Source organism: Chanos chanos, chromosome 5, assembly GCF_902362185.1.
Source record: "Chanos chanos chromosome 5, fChaCha1.1, whole genome shotgun sequence".
Taxonomy (NCBI): domain Eukaryota; kingdom Metazoa; phylum Chordata; class Actinopteri; order Gonorynchiformes; family Chanidae; genus Chanos; species Chanos chanos.
In genome coordinates this window covers 49,470,815-49,492,305 of record NC_044499.1, presented here as the reverse complement: position 1 = coordinate 49,492,305, position 21,491 = coordinate 49,470,815, and the positions used below count along the sequence as shown (strand labels likewise).

At 42.8% G+C, this 21,491-nt stretch overlaps 1 protein-coding gene across 1 annotated transcript in view; it reads right to left on the bottom strand.

Annotated features, from left to right (window-relative positions):
- Positions 1 to 21,491, bottom strand: part of cacna1g (calcium channel, voltage-dependent, T type, alpha 1G subunit) — a 176,003-nt gene that overhangs the window by 81,200 nt on the left and 73,312 nt on the right. Inside the window, 3 exon segments of the mRNA XM_030773184.1 lie at positions 1,548 to 1,707; positions 8,579 to 8,676; positions 20,124 to 20,257. Coding sequence (XP_030629044.1) covers positions 1,548 to 1,707; positions 8,579 to 8,676; positions 20,124 to 20,257 — 392 coding nt within the window.

The following is a 21,491-nucleotide window of genomic DNA, read 5'->3' as shown; positions in this document are numbered from 1 at the left end:
AATTTACTGGTCTTCAATTAACTCTGAGAGTGTCCCACAAAGAATGAGAGTGTATATGTGTGTGTGTGTTGGTCTGGCGTGTGTGTTTTATGACAATACAAGACATTAAAGCAACTCTACAGTCTGCCTGCGTGTAAATATTTTGGTGCAAATAAGTTCAGAGTTATGACTAGCTTCTAGAATTTCGATCTGAACTTTTGAAAGATAAGAGTCAGATACCGATGCTGAGAATTTAAAGGAGAAAAAGAAGAAGGAGAAAAATCTATAAATATAAAGGAAAACGTAAACTGAAGCAAAACTGCACAGCAATTTAGTATTCAGAAATACTATCAATTACATTGTAGTGGCATTGATGGGTAAATGCCACCTACTGGGCATTTCACCCCCGTTTGCTTTATTTACCAACACTGCAGTACGGCCAACAGGCTCACATAAACAAAACGCATAAAAAAAAAAAAATTCAAGGATCAACATGCAATGTGCTACTGTGTATAAGACAACTATTCATAAAAATCACTTCGTTCATGTATAGTAAACAAGTCCGCAAATGAAGACATTGCTTCCTGTATTAAACAGCTTACATCTTGTAGTTTGACCTCTGTTCCTCCCTGTCCAAACAAGCGTTTCAACGCCAGTCTGAGTGCAGAGGGCTCAGCCTTGACGAGCTGCAGGAGAATAAAGCTCTGCTAAGCTCGCTCTAGCTCTAACAGCTCTCTTCTCTAACGGGGGAGAACTGAGCAGTCTGTCAACCGAAATCCACCTCAAAGCAAACGGTGACGTCACCAAATCAGCTGCACAAGTAGCTTCAATTATCCACTGGGACGAATACAGGTCTTCCACAGCTCTCTGCCCTCTGAAGTACTTGCTTACTTACTTATTAAAAAAAAAAGCAATTTAGAAGTTATGGGATTGGCTTAATATTACATAATCGTTGCTCCCGGCCAGCCTCTGCTCTGAGATTCGTTTTAGCGCATCATGTTAGAGGGGCTACGGGTTTGCTATTCCATTTCCGACTCATTTATTTACAGCTAATGTGATGACGGCTTGAAATTTACAGTATTGTCTCTCTCTCTCTCTCTCTTTCTGGAGTGTGTAAACAAAATGACTTGACATATGAAATGTGCGTCAGTGGAACAATATTATAATGTTCTCTCTAATTCATTCATTAACAGGAAATGTGTGTGTGTGTGTGTGTGTGTTTTGGTCTTCTTTCCTGTCCAGCCTCCAGCATTCATGAATAAATTTCATCCTGTTTGTCTGTTATTTGTAATAATCAAACCTGAACAGGCCTTATGCAGGTCTAAATAAGAATGCTTCTCAAACAGAGAGGGCCGTTCTCTCATTGGTTTTTACCTTTATATCAATGAGCCTAAAACTGACACCAACTCCGTATGTCATGCAAGTCAGTTGTGAAATCTTAATAACTTTTCAGTCTGTGACTAAAGCTCTAAATAAATACATTTTAAAAAAAATGTCCAGAACACTCCAATAAAAAATAAATAAATAAAAATAAAAATACTGTCTACAGTGCGCGGCGTGGCACTCACAGGGAGAAGTTCGCCGGCAGGAAGCAGCGGTTGCGCAGAAGCCCCGCCCAAAGCTGGACCCCGACGATGCCGAAGATGAAGAAGACGAAGAAGCAGAGGAGCAGCACGTTCCCGAGCATAGGGAGGGTGTCCAGCAGCAGGGTCACCAAGATCCTCATACCTGTGTGGAGAGGATGCTGGGCATCAGTGTTTTTAAAAGTGTTGAAAATCATAAACAGGCACGACGATGACTCGAGGTAGCTCTAAGAAGCTCTTTTATTGAACAAAAGGTAGAGTGTACAGCAAAAGCAGAGAGGAGGTCATCAGAGGCACCCAGACAGAGTCTTGATGGTGGAAGACTAGACTACAAGGTCTCTCACACACACACAGATATACCCGTGCAGCCAAGGGCCTTTAACCTTGACGCCCATAGATAATGAAAACTTTTAAACTGTGGGGCAAGTGCGTGAGAGAAAACGAACGCATGTCTGTAGGTCCACACATTCCATTCCCTTAACAAGATATATATTGTGAACGTGTTTTACCAATACACCTCTCTAAGAGTCTGGAGATGTCCGGTGATGGTACGAAATATTCAGAGTATTCAGCTAGGCCACACATCTCCCCCTTCTTAATCATTAAGAAGCCTAATGATTAATACATACACAAGCTAAATATGAGCTAAGCAACCATATATTTAGCCCTCTAATCGTATAATGGGAGATCAAGAGTGGCATTTTTACACACACACACACACACACACACACACACAGAGACACAGGCATATGCACACACACACACACATGCACACACACACACACATGCACACACACACAGGCATATGCATGCACACACATGCGCGCACGCACACACACACACACACATGCACGCACATGCGCGCGCACACACACACACACACACACACACACACACCTCAAGGACAGCCATGGACCCTCAGGGACAATAACATATAGACATTGTTCCACGTGAAGAGCTCTGATAGGGTAGCATGGACCCAATTAAACCTCAGCATGTCACTTTACAAATGACCATATTCTCAGCATATCTTTCATAACAAGCACATCTCATCCGCCGCAATCATAAATGTTTATTATGGGGCCGTAAAAGACAGTTTGAGAACAAGTCGGCTAAGGAGGGTGTCTGTAGGAATCCCAACCCCCCCCCCCCCCCCCAAAAAATCTCATCAATTCTCCAGCGCTGGGACACTCAACAAAAACAACCGAGTCGAGCGTAAATAACCAAACTCGTTTTTTTGGACGAGGACTTTCTGGGTAATCCCGGCAGTGTCTCTGGCAGAATCAGGACTACATGTGGTAACGGGAGCCAGCTGCAATTTGCACATTTTGGGGGGGGGCAAAAAGGGAGCGACAGTGAGGAGGAAGAGCGAGCACCGATAAGCAGCGAGTCATTATCATCGGGCAAAAAAAAAAAAAAAAGAATGACAATTTCGGGTTCCGTTTGGCAAGATACAATGCCTGTCTGCTTATGTGAGTTTACAGCTCATGGCTGGCGTGGCAGGACAATTTGTCAAACTCACAATCTTCCCTAAACACACGAAGTCTCTAAATTCCAAAATGTACGCCATCTCATAATACACACTGAGCGAACAAAAAAGAAAACATTTTAAACAGTATCTGGAAAATGACGCCAAAGTCGTTTAGCCTTGTTTCACTGTCTATTTGCAATTAAGTAAAAAAAAAAAAAAATTAGTGAGATTGATAAACAGGTTCATGGAATATTGAGTAGTAAAATGTATAATCCTCCTGAGCAATTACTGCACTCACACTGATAATCCACAACGCTCGAGATTGAGCGTTTCTGCCGAGAAAAGCACTTTTTTTTCACACCGCGGTCATTAGCGTCTTCCCATTACTGTGGAGTTCACCATAGCGAAGCATTTTGCTGAGCTTAGCAAGGCGAGGTTTAACAACCACTGAATCTATGACAGTAGCATAGATCAGTGTCTTTGACAAATGCAGAAGCAATGTCTCCTGACAGCGCTGATATCCCAGAGAAAATCCTCACTTGCAATGTAACCGGAACGGCGCCTGAGCAGACTCCGAATTGTCTCATTAAGGGCGAGTTTTCTTTCTTTCTTTCTTTTTTGTTATTCTACCGACGTGCCGAGGAGAAATGACGCGGAAATATTTCATTTGTGAAATATCATTTGGATGGTCTCTTTAACCTTAAAAGAATTGTTTTGGGGTTCACACTGTACTTACGTAGATCCTTTGACTGGCATATACTTACATTGAAAAATTGCCCACCTGATATAATATGGATATTTTTCCAGTGTCGTGGCTTGGAGAGTGCTACAGTAACCAGCTGTTTACAACAAACCTGGAGGGATCGGGAGGCAAGTTTTTTTGTTTGTTTGTTTCATTAGCTTTTTCCTCCTGGATGAATTGAGAGAGTGTCTGAAGGGTGTAAAAGACTTCCAGAATGGTAACCTAAAACACACCTGTGCCCCTCCTTCTCAGATTTCAACTTATTTTTTAACATCTGCAACACAGATAGTAAGAAAAGCCCAAAATGCAACAAGTACTCCTTGTATAAACAGGGTTACCAAAATAATTAACCAACTCCACATGATAAAGGGCAGTTCAGATGAAAGACTATTCCCTTGAGGAGATCTGTAAATACTCAAGCGTAGCTTCTCTATTCCCTTGAAAAGCTGATCTCCAGGATGGTTCTTAGTGAGCCTGAGCTGTTTTTTACTCCCTTTTGCAATGATGGAAAGAGACCCCTGGGAAATTCTGCCCTTTTGAGTCCTTCAAATATACCAAACAACCAAAGACACAAAATCACTGGAGACCCACAGACATGATGCTATACCATGGACCACACACAACTCTAATGGGGAAATGCCAGTTGTGGAAATCTTTTTTTGTTGTAGTTGTTGTTTTAATATATATATATATATTCCCGGCTGGGTGGCCAGGGTCCTTTCTGTGTGGAGTTTGCATGGTCTCCAGGAGCTCTGATTTCCTCCCACAGTCCAAAGACATGCAGGTTAGGTGAATTGGAGACACTAAATTGCCCTTAGGTATGAATGTGTGTGTGAGTGTGTTTGTCTGTGTGTCTGCCCTGCGATGGACTGGTGACCTGTCCAGGGTGTTTCCCTGCCTTTCGCCATATGAGCGCTGGGATAGGCTCCAGCACCCCCCGCGACCCTAATCAGGATAAGCGGCTTAGACAGTGAGTGAGTGAGTGAGAATATGTGTGTGTGTGGTAATAATGTAATTACGGAAGAAATCTTCACACTTTTAATTATCATATCATAATTACATTAACTATGTCATAATTTAATTGTAGAGGATAATTTTCACATTTCTTCCATATTTCTTTCACATTTCTCCTTCAAAACTTTAACACGGTTTGAAAAAAAAATTAAATGTAAAAAAAAGGTTGCCAATATTCATTAAATGTTGCATTTTTCCCCCATAATTTATCATGCCTTTCTCTTATTTATGATTATATTATTAAGACACTATATGCAGACTGTAAAGTTCTTTTTGGCCCAGATGTGTGCGAAATCTTGACATTTAGTTTAAATAAGGCAAAGTTTGCACGTGGAAAGAAACTTTGTCTTGGTCCTACTTCATACCACACATCTGAAAACCGTGACCTGTAAAGCTGACAGTTCCACAGGTTGGCTGCCCCTCCTCTGTCACACTCACAGGGGCGTATCTGACAGGACGCCTGACTCACTCTATTGAACAGGAATCCCCATCTCTTTAGCACTAATTCAGTAATACTCATAAGAGGAGGAAGCTCAACCCTGTGACACCATTTTCTTTCCAAGCAAAACTCATTAAGCAAAGCTAGTAAAATGGACGCCCCTAATGCTTCACACATGCCCAGCAATAATCACTTATTGATTCATACTCTCACAAAGCCAAGTCTCTATCAATCACCATTTTCCCTCTCTTTCACTCTTCAGAAAACATCCATACCCCTGAGTGCACACACACATGCGTGCACACACACACACACACACACATGTACGCGCGTGCATACACACACACACACACACACACACAAACACACATATATTGGTCATGTCGGTCCTGTCTGAATCAATCTTGCTGTCTGCTTTTTCTCTCTCTAACTCTCTCTCTTTCTCTCTCCTTTTCTTATTGCCGTACTCTCATCCAGATAATCCTGTGGACTAATCACCTCACGTCTCAGGCACATTTGTCAGTCTCTCCTCTCTCTCTCTCGCTCCCCCTCCCTCCCTCTCTCTCTTTCTCCCTCTCCCTCTCTCTCTCTTTCTGTCTCTCATCCAAGAAATACTCTTCTGCACCACTCTCTCCATTTCCCCCCGACCTGAACGTCCACCACTCCAATTACCGGCGGGCTAACCGAAATGATGACTATTTCATCACCCTTGGCACACGCTGACCATGATGCTGTTCCTCACCCCAAATTACAACTACATAACTGCAGCCCCAACTATTTCACCAAGCAGCTTTCCAATTAACCTCCACTTGCCCTCCAACAGGGCCTCCACTCTTCATTTTGAGCAGTCTGGGTGGTGAGCTCCCAACCCAAAGATAGGCTCATCTAGTCTGAGAGATGATTGAGAAATGGATGATGTTTATGTCTTGTTTTTTTGTTTTTTGTTTTTTTTGTTTTGTTTTGTTTTGTTTTCCTGTGAGACATCCCCTGAAACCCATTCAACAAGACCCACTGTAAACGAATAAGTTGAGCATTCCCCTTTGTGAAGGAACACGTTTGTCATCCGCTGACAGACAGGAGATTTCTCCTCATTCATCAGCCTGCAGGAGAGGAGAACACCCAGGTGTGTACTTCATTAGGACTGTTAGCCGGGCAGAGGTGTACACAACCAATGCTCCTCCTCCTCAGAGAGAGAGTGAGAAACAGACAAAGAGAGAGAGACAGAGAGAGAGAGAGGGAGAGAGACAGACAGACAGAGAGAGAGAGAGAGAGAGAGAGAGACAGAGGGAGGGAGAGAGAGACAGAGAGAGAGAGGGAGACAGAGAGGGAGACAGAGAGAGAGAGAGGAGAACGAGACTGGTTGAGGGCAGACAGAGATGGAGAACAGACCAGAGCTTTTGGGCTGAAACTGAAATACTCAGACTGCACAGAGTTTACACTGGATGACTCTCTACAGGGGGAAATTTGAGAGTGACCTATGAGGGTTTGGGAAACACATTTCTTTTCATTAAAGCATTTAGGAGAAAAATGAAGGTATTTGAGTAAGTAACACTAATAAGCGGTCATTTATACAAATATTTTGCGGTTAGATGTTGAAAACGTTAGTCAGACGCTGTTCCCCGTTTGGAGATGGATTGCCACATAATGAGATTTTTTTTTTCCAATTACCTCTCCGCATGCTTTCATTAAGGCTGTGAGGTAAAAACGGGGGGAAAAAATGACAAATGAGACTTAAAAAAAAAGAAAGAAAGAAAGAAAGAAAGAAAGAAAGAAAGAAAGAAAGACGGATTCAACATCTCCCTTACTCCCCATGACATCCCACAGCAGGTGAGGATACAGATAAAATTATTTTAAAATTAATTTCACCGTTAGGGCTGGCAATTAGACAGGGTAGCTTGTGAATAACAAATAAGCCTGTCAGTCCTCATGGATTTTACCCTAAGTGTTTGATTGGCATCGCAGAAAATTACTGAAAACTTTTGCGGAAAAAAAAAAACAAAACAAAACAAAAAAAAACAGGTATACTGTTTTTCATCCCTGATGTCACTTTGGTCTCTCACCTCCCTCAACACAACAACGAAAAAAAAAAAGAAAAAAGAAAAGAAAAGAAAAAAAAAACACCCTCTCTGTGCTCCTGGATCCAAATTGACAGTTACTCCCAGTTTACTGGACAGAATTAGTGCTGTCTGCGGCAGGGTTGGAAGGGAGAAGAGAAGTATGACGTGTTTATTAAATATCCCATCTCTGTTGATCAAACAGTGAAAGAAACACGGAGCCGTACCGAGAGAGACGTGAGAAAGGCAGACGAACGAGACTCCACACAAATTAGCCTCATCAAAACCCAGCTGGATTAGTCACGGAATCCCAGGCAAATTGAACTATTGTTTAATATAAATTTTATGACTTACACTACGAGGGACATCAGGCTGCAAGACTCCTCGTGAAATGAGAGACGAGGGGGGAAACGGGTGTCTCCTTAGCACGAGAGGCGATTAACACATCCGGTGAATAAATGCGTTCAGTAGGAAATGTCCTCTCCCTGGCCATGATCGTGTGTGTGTGTGTGTGTGTGTGTGTGTGTGTGTGTGTGTGAGAGAGACTTTATTATTCTTCCCTCCCTGGCAGTGTGCATGTGAGGAGGGAGAGAGAAGCTGTAAAACGCACTGAAGAGGAAAATGATCTATAAATCTACAGTCCCAAAAAACCAAGATGGCACGAGAGGACCGGCAGAGAGGAGCTCTTCAGAGACAGCGTGGATACGCTGCTAGCTGGCTAACAGCGAGAGCAGCCGGCCTAGTAGCGGTTAGGCCAAGTCCCCTGGAAGGCACAGAACTGCTTCCCACAAAAACCTAAACGACGGGAATGAAACACAACTGTGCCGAATGAAAGTCATTAAACACATGTTACTCGTGGAGCTCAATTTGGGAATTTTCGAGTATCAACAAGTGGACAAAAAAATATGGTGAGACAGGTATCTGTGTGGGATGAGTCAAATTTCCCAGTTAAAAGCGCGATCCTTTCTTCGCATGCAGACCACTGTCCTGCAGATTATCATTCCAGCTGTCACGTCCTGTTTCTGTCCTTCCTAAGAAGAACATTCTGAGCAGAATAATTATGAACAAACATTTTCGTCTAATTTTCGGCGGGAAGAAAGTGCTTGGGGACAGAGGGGTGTCCTCTCGCTGGATTGAATTTGCATGCAGGGTATTATGTTCATTTCATAAGGAAGTGTGAGAGTCAAACTGGGTCAGGTCCTCCTCGGCGCCAGGGCTGGCAACACACTGTTTGGTCTTTAAAAGGGCAGAGTGTTTGTGTTGGTGCTGAACAGAGTAATTATGCAGGGTACTTACTGGGCACGCGGTTGATCGCTCGCAGCGGACGCAAGACCCGGACTGTGCGCACTGCAGAAAAACTGACATTCTGTAGGTTGAGAGAGTACTCCAGCATCCTACAAAACACACACACACACACACACACACACACACACACACACACAGACACACACAGAAAAACACACGTACATCTGATTTTAGTACCAAGAGCAAAGCCTAAAAAAAGATATGGATCCACATCTCATTACATTTTCCAAATTATTTATTGTCTGAATATAAAAATACATATGATCAAAACTGTGAGTTTACTGACCAAACCTAGAGGATGGTTACCACAGAGTTGTGCACAAAAATGTGTAGAATGTTCCATATATAGACATGGAGGAACAAATAATCAGTCATGCGTGAGAATGCACAGTAACATGTCATGTTATATATCTCCAAGAGGTATGTAATTCCAGGTAACGATGGCGTTTTCCACGAAACAAGCTTCAGCACGGAGACGCGGCCTCAAGAGTCTGTCTTAAAGATTTCTTCGAAGCACTGACGTGGAGGTTAAAGTCTGATATAAAATCGAGAAAAGAAATAAAACACATTCTTAAAGGATGAATGTTTACTCTTCGCTGACACTTAGTCGGGTAGTCATCTGCTCTACCTCAGGGTTCTGGATCTACACACACACACACACACACACACACACACACACACACACTGATATGAAGTGAAACTTGCCTGGGGATGTTAGAAGAGGAACAGAGCAAGTGTTGGACAGTTGTGAACTGAGCAGACCTTGCCACTCTGACCCAGCACTGACAACAAAACCATTCAGCTTCACACATGTCATCCAGTCTGTCAACTACACACTAGTGTCATCTAGTCTGTCAACTCCACACCACTGTCATCTAGTCTGTCAACTCCACACTACTGAAAACATTCTTCACTTACAAATAATACATACATACATACATACATACATACATACATACAAACATGCATGTCATCTAGTTCATCAGCTCCACACTGCTGAAAACATTCTTCACCGACAAATAATATATAAGAATAAAAATAAGGGTAGACAAAACATAGGAGCTTAAATACTGCTCACATGCAAACATACATACATACATACATACATACATACATAACACTAAAAAGCATGACTTCCAGACAAGTATTGTGCAGTATTATAAGGCATCTTAACAGTGAAGCTCAGGTATGATTAGTTTTGGGGTCTCTCCAATATTCTTTTCATATTCATATTCTTTTCCAAGTATATCAGTGGCTGGCTGGTATTGTGCACAGGTGTGTGCGTGCCTGTGTGTGTGTGTGTGTGTGTGTGTGTGTGTGTGCATGCACATGTGTGTTGTGAGTGCGTGTTTGCGTTGTGCTGCTACTAGTGGCGGTCTTATTGAGTTTAGAACAACACGACGCCCTATATAATTGCTTGGCCCACTGTACTGGATTGGTCTGTGCAGTTAATCAGAAGTGAGTCATCAGGAGTCATGAATCAAAGTGGATCAGTTTGATTCAGGTCAAGGAGGGCTATCCAGTGGAGGTTAATGTAATGAGATCTCTCCCCATCATGCACAAACAGCAGCTGCTCTGCACATGTCAACTTTTGGAGGGAAGCAAAAGAAAGAATTCCCTGTTTTTTTGGAGTCAGTGGGCAAAAGTTCATAGCAAGTGTGTGTGTGTGTGTGTGTGCGTGCGCGGGTGTGCATGCGTGTGTGTGTGTGTGTATATATGCGTGTGTGTGTATATGTGCGTGTGTGTGTGTGTGCGCGCTTGTGTGTGTGTATATGTGCGTGCGTGTGTGTGTGTGTGTGTGTGTGTGGCTGTGCGTGCGTGCGTGCAATCGTGTCATTCTATTATTATTGTTAAATAAATGTCTAGAATCAAAAGCAGATCCCTCCCTGAAGAAAAGCAAACAGGATCCGAGTGCCAATATGAAACTGATCTGATCAAAACAGTGTTAGTCTGGATTCGTGAAAGAAAAAAAAAAAGAAAGAAAAAAGAAAAGAATGAAAAAAAAACCCCAGCTCTGTGTGAGAGCATGAAAGTAAAGCTTCCAATGCCAATCAACTTTTCCTCTGAAGCTATTCAGTCAAAATACAATCTATTCACTCATATATACGCATGAAGAATCTTAAAATAATCAAATAAAAAAATGAATAAATAAAGTCCGGGCGTATAAGTCACATGTATAGTCCACTGCCTTCGAGTTAAGAGCTTTTTAAAATACGCAGGCTTGTCAGAGCTGAATTCAACGTAGCCAGTGACACGCTAACCGTTCAGGCTCTCTTAGCCAAGACAGGCACTGAGAAAATGTGTTCTGACTTTGTTGCTCCTGAAACCATTGGAAAGGGGGGGGGGGGGGGGGGGGGGTGGTTGGGGGAGGGGGAGGGAGGGGGGGCTTTGTAAAGGCTGATTGGGCCTGATGGAAACCAGCTGGTGGCTGGACTAGAAAAATAAAAACAGGACTGAGTCATACTAAAATGGGAGGGATGGGAAAAGGCCACAGCTTTAAAGCACCAAAAAGAAAAGTGTGTTTGCTGAGGTGGTGGTGGCAGTGGTGGCAGTGGTGGTGGGGGGGGCGAGCGGGGCGGGGGGGGAGGGGGGGCATGGTCTTTTCTTTCATGGCAAACAGAGTGACAAAATGACTGGTGAGAAAAGAGAGTACTTAAGTAGAGAAAGAGAGGAGGAGAAGAAGAGGAGTTAAACAAGGCAGACGTGAGTGCTTATAAGGAGGGCACAGAGAGGACTTTCCTGGGAACATGTGACAAAAAAAAAAACAAAACTCTGGCCCCCACACTGACAAAGAGCCAACAGCCATGGAGGATCCTGACTGGATGAATTGGTGTATATGAGAATACACACATATCATTATTACCAAACACACACATACACAGGCATACATGCACACAGGCATTACATCTTAACATGAACACACAGAGACACCCACGCACATGCACACACACACACACATACACATACACACACATTCAGACGCACACTTAATAGCCTAATGTCAACATAAACACCTGGTTAAGACTTTCGGGTCTGGGCTGAGTTCCAGTTCACACCTCATTCTGACATTTGTTATCTGTTTGTATATTAGAGAGCACTGATGAGGAATGGCACACTTTCTCCAAATCAACCCGTTTCCTGACAACAATAGTCACACCAGTCAACAATGCCTGGCCTTGGCACACACAGTGACAGAGGGGAAGAAACTATAATAGGAAAAGTATGAAGGAGACGAAGCATTAGCATCCAAAACAATTCTGACCTTCAGTATCCAAAAGAAATCAACCTTACCACGGCCTGTTTCAACAGCAACGTCTGCATTTCCAAGCCAAAACGGCCAAAGCAGTAGAAATATCGGTCTAATTTTGTGGGTTTTGAAGGGGGGGGGGGGGGGGCGGGGAGAGAAAGATTTTATGCACTGTGTTCTCAAATTTCTCATACACCTGCCGGACGTGGGTAAAACTTGGTTATGCCTGATAACCTCACCAACCTCTTTTGTTACGTGACACAACATAACATTTGATAGAGATTCCTATCGGGGGAAAAAAAATCGTACAATATGGATCGTTCCAATCCTTCTTTCTGAGTTTACTTCTCCTGCTGTGTACATAATTATGGTATACCACAGCTAGCCCATAATCAGAAAAAAAAAAAACATAAACAGACCCACTACCACCACGACGATATAATGTAACTTTACAGGAATCGTGGCTTTTGCACCAGGCTGTCTCATACAGGTCTGGGGGCCAAAGGAAAATTATGTGTCAGTGGGCATCAATCACACAGTGTACTATTCATTTCCTGGACATTGTGTAAACATCTGGTAGCCTAAGAGCTTTACAGGACCAATAAGGCCGTCAACACCGCAATATATCGCGGTAATTGTGCCCCATGGTATTTATCACAACTGATCGTTCCTGTTATTTCTGGACATAATCTAATCATGGTCTATGACAGTCAATTAGTGACCATGCAGGCTGGTTTTGAAAAACCACTAGCCATAGTGGTATGTAGGCAAAAAGGGAAAAAAAAAAAAAAGTTCACTTCAAGTCTTACTAAACAAACAGGGTGATATCACTGCTTTTTTTCTCTTTCCCTCTCTCTCTCTCTCTCTCTCTGTCTATGTCTATGTGTCATGGTATTCAAAGCATGAGGTCTGGATGCGGTTCAATCAAGGCTCAGTGTCTTCCACCACCTGTCAGGTTAATGAAGCAGGCTTCAGAGGAGCTTCACCTCCACAGCGCTGGACTCAGGCTCAGATGGAGAAGGAGAGATAAAACAGCCTAGAGCCTGTGTCCTCATTTTGCCCCCAGTCTCCATGCATCATTCATTTCTTTAGCACACTGCCCCCCCCCCCTCCCCGTCTTACTCTCAATATCACCTTTCAGTAATGCCTTTAACTGTCCTTACACACTTAAACAAAAACACATCAGTTTAAATAATTATTAAATAAAAGAAATAAATTAAATAATTTCTGACCACAGCTTTGAAATGAGCGCCCTTGGCTACGAGTTCTCTTCGTAATAGCAAACAACAGTCTCGGCGTTGTGTTGTATGATGCATCCAGGGCAGTCAAAAGGTTACAGGGAATTCCTTTGAATTTCAAAGAGAAGTCAAGCAAGTTGTGTCCAACTAAACATCAAAGCAAACCAGCAGAAATGTACAAACTGGAAACCTGCCATTTTGCCAGTTCAACTACAGAGCTCCGTCAAAAAAAAAAGTCACGAATTACTGCCCTTTATTACGATTTTTTTTTTTTTTTAAATATGTAAACATATTTAGCTTGTGTTTGCAATGTGGATTCAGAGTTTATATTTGACAAGCATGAAATCTGGCTCAGACATTTCATTCCAGTTCTCAATGGGAACAAACAGTGCGAGAATTCACTGCCACCGCATGAGAGGCAGTTCCTCTGGTTTCCTGTGGCGGGGAATTAGCAGGCATACACAGCCTTTTTTTTTTTTCTTTTTTTCTTTTATAAACCACGTGTTTTCTCCTGGCAATTTTTTTTTTCTGTTGCGATTCTGCTCCTCCTCAACCATCTCTCTAACAAGATTTCAGCCAGAGGGGAACCGCTCTATACGTTGTGGGAGTACGACTGACTGATTAGAGTCGAATTTGGATAAGATACTGAGAATTCAATAAGTCTGAGAGTTGAAAAAGCTCAGTTTTGTCTTGTCCTTACATCACTGCTGTTTCAAAAGATATTTCAAAACCCAAAGCAAGGCCAGCCTCATGACATAAAACTGCTATAACTGAAAAAAAAAAAAATACCATGAGTAAGAAAAAGGGTGAACTACTATAGAACTACTATACTATTACTACATTATTTATTTCTTTAGATTGTCTCCTCACCTCATCCTCTTATAGCTTTTCTCTCTCTCTCTCTCTTCCTTTCTCTCTCTCCTCTCTCTCTCTGTCTCTCTCACTCTCTCTGTCTCTCCCACTCTCTCTGTCTCTCTCTCCCTCCCTCTCTCTCTCTCTCTCCATCTAACGAAATTCTGCCTGTTTACCCAGTTAGGTCTATCTAAACCCTGTAGAACTAATAACTCTAATGGAATCTAATGTAGGCGAACGGAGGAATTGCATGGAGAGCAAAGCTGATTTGCTCCGTGCGCACGGGTTGTCCTGCACATGGCGAATACAAATAAATAAACCAAAGAGCCTTTTCTTTATGTGTTTTTTTTTTTTTTTTTTAAAAACGGTTGATGGCTTTTGTTCCCCACGACTCTGTCCTTGTCTACAGCCCTCAGTAGAGCCCTCCTGTCTGCACATAGCTTGTGTGCATCTGGAAACAGTCCAAAGAGCATCAATAAAACCCAGGGAGCAGACAGAGCTTTGGCCATTGTATCGTATTTCTGTCTGTCTTCTTCATTGCTTTGTGGATACGCTAATAGTCAGAGGAGATTATAATAAGGCCAGGTGAAGATTGTTAAATATTGATGTAATTATTCAAAGGGTTCGATCAAATGTCCAAAAAGGTGTTTAAGGTGAACCCTATCTGTCTAAAAGCAAAGATCAGACTTTATCAAGTTACCAAAGGTTTGGCATGAGCAGGAGAAAACGAGAAATCAGTTGCTCTCGTGAAAAGGATTGGAACGTTTTAGGACAACATAAACAGAAATACAGAAATACTATATTGCTGTTTATTTTGAATAAAAAAAACCCCAACGCAACACATTTTCCCATTCAGACAGTTGATTGCACTTAGAGACGGGCAGACAAATGCACTATGACTGATACAGGGCAAGTTCTCGGCCGCCTGTAACTACCTGTGAATTGCTGTGTTACTGATTTGAGAAATGTACAAAAAAACAAATGTGAACAGGGGAGGAACAGAACCTCTGGCCTCACTCCAGTGTCAGTCTGTGGTCTAAACAGCGTTCATTAACCCTATCTTACCTGAACAGAGAGAGACTTCATTGACTTTTCCTTGAAGATGAGATTCCAGGGGCCAAACGTGATGACACACAGAGCTTGTTCTGCTCCTTTAGTTTTTTTTCTTTTTTTTCAATTGCTCAAGACTTTAAGTACGTTTGACTCTGTGACAAAAACGCATCTCCCGTCTTCTTTCCAGCGGGCACGACTCATTACAGGGAAACAGAAACGGAAACAATTCTGTAGAGGCCCGGTGTGGAGGGGCCCTGACAGGATTAAGCCACGGGCAAAAGGTCAAATGAGGTGAAGCCAAAAGCTGCGGTCTGCTCTGAAAGATGATTGACAGCTCTGGCAGAGAACATTCTGATGGCAGTCGCCCGAGAGAGAGAGAGACGAGGAACTGACAGATTCTCTGATGAGACCAGCACTCGTTTGTTTGTCCTCTACGCTTTCTCTCTCTCTCTATTACTGTCAACAGACATGGCTGTCCTTTAAAGTGCCTGCTCTCCGTTCCTTGGGGTGACTACAGTAAATTGTTTCAAAACTGTTTAGCGTGTCCTGAAATTGTCCGAAAATTGGTAGATAACAGAAAGGATGAAAGAGAGAAGGTGTAATGGTCATTTAGTGTAAGAAAAAAAAAAAGGGGGGGGGGCGTCGTATGTATTTAACACTGCGCCCTGCACCCCAGACTGATTTCATAAAGCACTGAGCATGTGCAGTATTAATGCGTGGCTTGTAACTAAGCTCGTGTGGAGAGGAAGACCTGGATATTTCTCCAGTATCATTACGGGGAGTCTGTCACGGCAATCATACTGTGTTCCTCTTAATGTGAAAGACACAGGTCCCAATACCAGGCTCCTCCTCACATGATTCCCAAATCAGCCAACAATGCAATACCGCTGTGTGTTTATGAAACAAAGAGAGCGAGGGAGAGAGAGAGAGAGAGAGAGAGAGAGAGGGAGAGAGGGAGAGAGAAGGAGAGAGAGAGAGAGAGAGAGGGGGAGAGAGAGAGGGAGAGAGGGAGAGAGAGAGAGAGGGAGAGGGAAAGATAGAGAGAGAGAGGGAGAGAGGGAGAGAGAGAGAGAGGGAGAGAGGGAGAGAGAGGGAGAGGGGGAGAGAGAGAGAGAGGGAGAGAGAGAGAGAGTGGGAGAGGGAGAGAGGGAGAGAGAGAGGGAGAGGGAGAGAGAGAGAGGGAGGGGAGGGAGAGAGCAGTGGAGATAATGTGTGTCTGTTAAAGTATATGAGAGGTTTTAAAGTTCACAGATTGGATCTGGTCTTGATTTTCAGGCGGGCTGTCTCGGCGTAGTGTCCTGATGATGAGCCAATTAATATACAGTGTTTCATTAGAACCCTGAACCCCACCACCCGCCCACCCCATGAAGAATAGCATGCTCACACAACGTCATTATCAACAGAGGTTATGAATGAAAACATTTCTACTAAAATAACAGACTTCATATGTGTCCTGTCTATTTTCTGTCTGGGTGGAGGGAAAAAAAATGTCTGTTTGATGTTTGACTGGTATAAGCTCTAACGCGTCCCCTCAGTATAAAACCTACCCACAACAGGTTCAACTTAACAGTGCTTGAAATATCAACATCTCATTATTCAAAGTCAAGCCGCACAGTAGAACAGCTTCGTGTTAAATGATAATGTTTCGTTTACATTTTTAATGTGTTTGCTGACTCCAATCATATAAACTCACTGATTTCAAGGTGAGTCATTCGCCAAGTACAAGCGCAATTAAAATAATTTATCATTCCCCGTTCTTTCCCGACAACAGCAACACATACGCAAGAGAGCGGTTGAGCTAGCGTCAGTGTAAAAGTCTGGTAGATATCACTGGACTGGTAGACCATCAAAGCTTACGAGTTTGCTTGCTTAAAAACAGACTGACACTGGATACAAACAAACATTTAACCCCAGGGAGGGGTTCAAAAAGCCCAATAAAAACAAATAATCTTTTAATTTTATAAGAAGCAAAAAAAAAAGAAAAAAACCTAACGTGGATATATCTGCTGTGAGTCCGAAATTGACGGGATGCCGAAAGGCGAGGCAAAGGTGACAGTTCAAAGTCTGACTGTTGTCCTCTGTTTGAGGGAGATGTTGTAAACATAAGAAGAAAAAAAAAACTGGTTTTGAGCTGTTGTGTGCTGAGTTGTTGGCAACTGAGAACAGTTGATGCAATGCACTGGAAGTCTGCACAGCCACAGACAGAGCATATGCCTGTGTCAACATCTAAAAAATACATACTGATATCATCTTCCTATGCCAGCAGAGTTTCTGTAGTGGTTTGAGGCTTTTAACCCCCCCCCCCCCCCCCGCCCCCCCAAAAAAGGAAGAAATTGGACAATCTGACCTGAATGTTTTCGGTAAAGAGAAGAGAGAGAGTGGCTTGGTTTTTGGCGTGGGGGGCGGGGGGTGGGATGGAGGGGGGGCAGGGGTGTTAGCCTGCCAGACCGCTCGAGGCGTCTGAGGCCGATCCTTCAGCTGGCCCGGACACAGCCGGTTGGGCCCCTGGGTGAATTTTAGAGCTGGAGAGGAGAGCACAGGGGTAGCCTTGATGTCTCTTCAGCTCATGCATGTGCAGAGACACACGATACAGTCTGATGAGAAAGCCAAATCTGAACTTTTCCATCAGCCCATTGGCTCAGAGGCCAAAAAAAAAAAAAAGGGGGTTGGGTGAGGGGTGGGGGGGGGGGGGGGGGGGGGGGGGGGGGGGGGGGGGGGCGTTACTTTCTCTCCTCTAACAAATGAGAACATTAAGCTAAATGGTGTCTGAATAAAGTGGTCTCACCGCAAAGTGATCTGGCAGATTTTTGAACATCAATTTATTCCTTGATTATGGAGAAGAAAAAAAAAAAGGATTTAAACGCTGACTGTCAAATGGAAGCCTTTTGGGAGAACACGTGTAGCTTGCTGCGTAAACAATGAAAGAAAATGAAAAAGTTAAAAAGACGGAAAAAAAAAAGAAAAATGGAACACATCTTTTTCTATATAGGAGCCACATGATCAAAACAAGCCTGTTCACCACTGGTTACCGATTCTTTGTTACCTTGGTAACCGTGGTCTTTATCTTTGTACGGATTGCACGAGAAAAGTTTGATAGTCTTGCTCATACACACACCGACTACAGGCAAGCTAGGTTGTGTTGAAAGAAATAAGAAATCTCCTGGTTCTGGCTTTGTATGTCACATTGAAAAAGAAAGGGAATAAGGAAATGAATATTATTTTGGGGAGTGACATTACAGAAATCTAACTCTGGGCAATGTAACTCACTCTACAATGGATATCCAATAGTGTGTGTGTGTGTGTGTGTGTGTGTGTGTGATCAAAATGCCCGTGGGAAGAGTGCTTTAACATGCCAGTGAGAATAAACCAGCAGACAAACCACTGCTGCATCGTTATCATGTCAACACTTTTTGGACGATATCATCTTTGATAGCTTTCCAACAAGGGCATATGCTGGGCTAATTTCCATCTTTGTACATAAGCCTATGCACTCATCACAGCCGTGTTTGAGAGGAGCTCTTTGGCAGTAAAAGCGGCAGTTAAAGAGAATAGTGTCCCTGGGTTAAAAACTGACGACTGATGGAGAGATGGAAATGGGTGAATGCCCTTGTGATGCCCTGGCAGCGGAACATCTCCCAATGTAACCCATTAACAGAGCCCACTCTATGAATGAATGAGTGTGTGTGTGTGTGTGTGTGTGTGTGTGCGTTTGTGTGTGTGTGTGTGTGAGAGAGAGAGAGAGCGACAGAGAGACATACAGTGTCTTCTTCGTCTGTTTATCCATTAAGTCGAAGGACAAGAGTAACATTAGTTCAGAATACAGGAATATTTTGCTGATATGAGAGAATCATTGAATTACAGGTAAAAGAGATAATATGAAAGAAGTAGAGACCACCCCCCCACCCCACCCCCAGCCCGTGCATTTGTGTTTCTATGTGCTCTGTGTTTCTATGTGCGTTTGTGTTTCTATGTGCGTTTGTGTTTCTATGTGCGTGTCAATGCCTTGCTAGTAAAGCAGAAGTGCCTGTTCTTTTTCTTTCTGTTTCTTTTTTCTTGTCTGTTTCTTTGTCTTCAGCATGAATCTCTCTGTTTTATAGCTGTTTTCAGAGGCCAAGGCACTCACAGATTGATCCATTCTTCACACATAAATACCCTAAATACATCTGTGCCGTACTGAAATGGTTTTTAAAGCTATAAATTGGCCTCACCCATACACATAGACACCGAGACAGACAGACAGACAGACATACACACAGACAAACCGAAAGATACACACACACACACACACGCATGCGCACACACACACACACATGCACGCACACACGCACACACACACACGCACACACACTCAGTCGATGCAACTCTTACATACAAGCTGAGGAATGAGATGTGTGATCATGTGTAAAATGTAAATGATGACGATGATCAGCATGTTACCCTAATGAACAGAAAATGAAGTCAAACTCCAGGCATGTTCCCTGTGACAGAGAGCAAGAACTTCGTCAACCAAGCGTCCGCGTGATTCACCCAAACACACTGGCCGCTTTGACCCATCTCTCACAGACAAACTGCGCTTCACCTATTAATCAAGCCGACGGGGTCTGGGCCGCCCATGCTCGGACTACGCTTTCTTACGGGAAAATACGTTTTCTCTACTTCTCAACTGGCTCACTAAGGCTTGAAAGCGATTACTGAGTGAAATTAAAATGCTCTGCGACAGTAATACTGCTTTTGTGAGCTTCTGAAAAGCTAAAAAAAAAAAGCCCATAATAATAATAATAATAATAATAATAATACCGTGATTTGAATTTGTCTCTGTGGGAGTTGGTTGTATGGATCCAGGCATATGGTTGAACAGACTGGCAGTAGCTGAGCTCCCTTAGCACGCTAGAGCAATCTTAAAAAGTCATTAAAGTGTGACTCCATATTCCTGATTCACCTACAGTGCGGAAAAAAAAACTCTTCCAGAGGGATATAATGAAGAATTTTAATGACCCAAACCTAATGTAAAATTAAACAGCAGGAAACTGGGCCTTTTAAACAACCATTTCGCTGCTAAAGCGACAGATGCTTCATAAGAGTGCTAGAAGAGAGAAAACTTTTAACATTTTTTTTTCTTTCGCTGTCTCTGCTTGAAATTGCTCACCCAGCTAACACAATGAAGAAGTCTAGTCGGTTCCAGGTATCTCCAAGGTAACACTTCTTGCCGAAGATTCCCAATGCCACCATCTTAATCACCATCTCCACGGCGAAAAAGGCAAAGATGAAGTCATCGAAGTCCTGTGAACGAACGAAAGAAAGAAAGAAAGAAAGAAAGAAAGAAAGAAAGAAAGAAAGAAAGAAAGAAAGAAAGAGACAGAAATATCCATTGAGTTAACAAGAATTCCAACTGCAAAATCAGCAAAAAAAAAAAAAAATTGTCCCCCCAAAGGATCAAAGTGTAAAGAGACAGATACTATGACTCATGCTAATTTAGCCAATGCATCAACATTTAAATAAATATGCCTCCCACATCCATATGCAAATTTTCCTTCTATTTCCCTCTGTAACATTCACAGCAGGGCAAAAGAGAGAGAGACAGACAGACAGAGAGAGAGAGAGACAGACAGACAGACAGACAGACAGAGAGAGAGAGAGAGAGAGAGAGAGAAAGACAGAATGAGAGAGAGCGAGACAGAATGGGAGAGAGAGAGAGAAAGACAGAATGAGAGAGAGCAAGACAGAATGAGAGAGAGAGAGAGAGAGAGAGTGAGAGAGGGAGAGAGAGAGAGAGAGAGAGAGAGAGAGAGTGAGAGAGAGAGAGAGAGAGAGAGAGAGAGAGCAGTTACAAGTCCTGACTCACCAAGGCCGACGGTTTGAGGGAGAACTCTGAGTGTAATACGCATCACATTCATGTCTCTCCTCACAAACCTCCAGTTACACCGATCAATCAAAACAAGGTTTCAAAATCTTCTTTATGAAAAATAAAAAAAAATATATATCTTTCCGGTTGTAAAATTTGCTTCAAAGATTCATTGGAAGGGGCTGGCATTTTGGAGCAAAGCACATAATAAATTAATGCAAAGGCAAGCAATTAACTGAGAAACTATGCCGGAGGAGACCCCTGTCATTTTCAGGTTTACTTTGCTTTACTGACTTCCCATAAAACATGTGCCTGTTGTGTCCAGCTTTTTTCCCTGGTATTTTAATATTAATAATCATGAAAGGAGCAGGCAGAGAGATTCCAGGGCTGTTTTGGGAAACAAAAAAAAAAAAAGAAAGAAAGAAAGAAAGAAAAGTCTACAGCACACAAAAGAACACACAAACGCCGCCGAACAAACGCCGCTGTCACTGCTGTCAAATCTGTGACATCCCTTAAATTATTTTACAGGTCAAACAGCTCGGAGCCCCCGAAAGGAACAGAAGGACTTCGCTTTTAAACAGGCACCGGAAAAAAAACGACCTCAATCCAAAGAGGTAACTCCTGGAGATGCTCAATTTGCACCCTATTAATGGATGAATAAATTGATTTCAA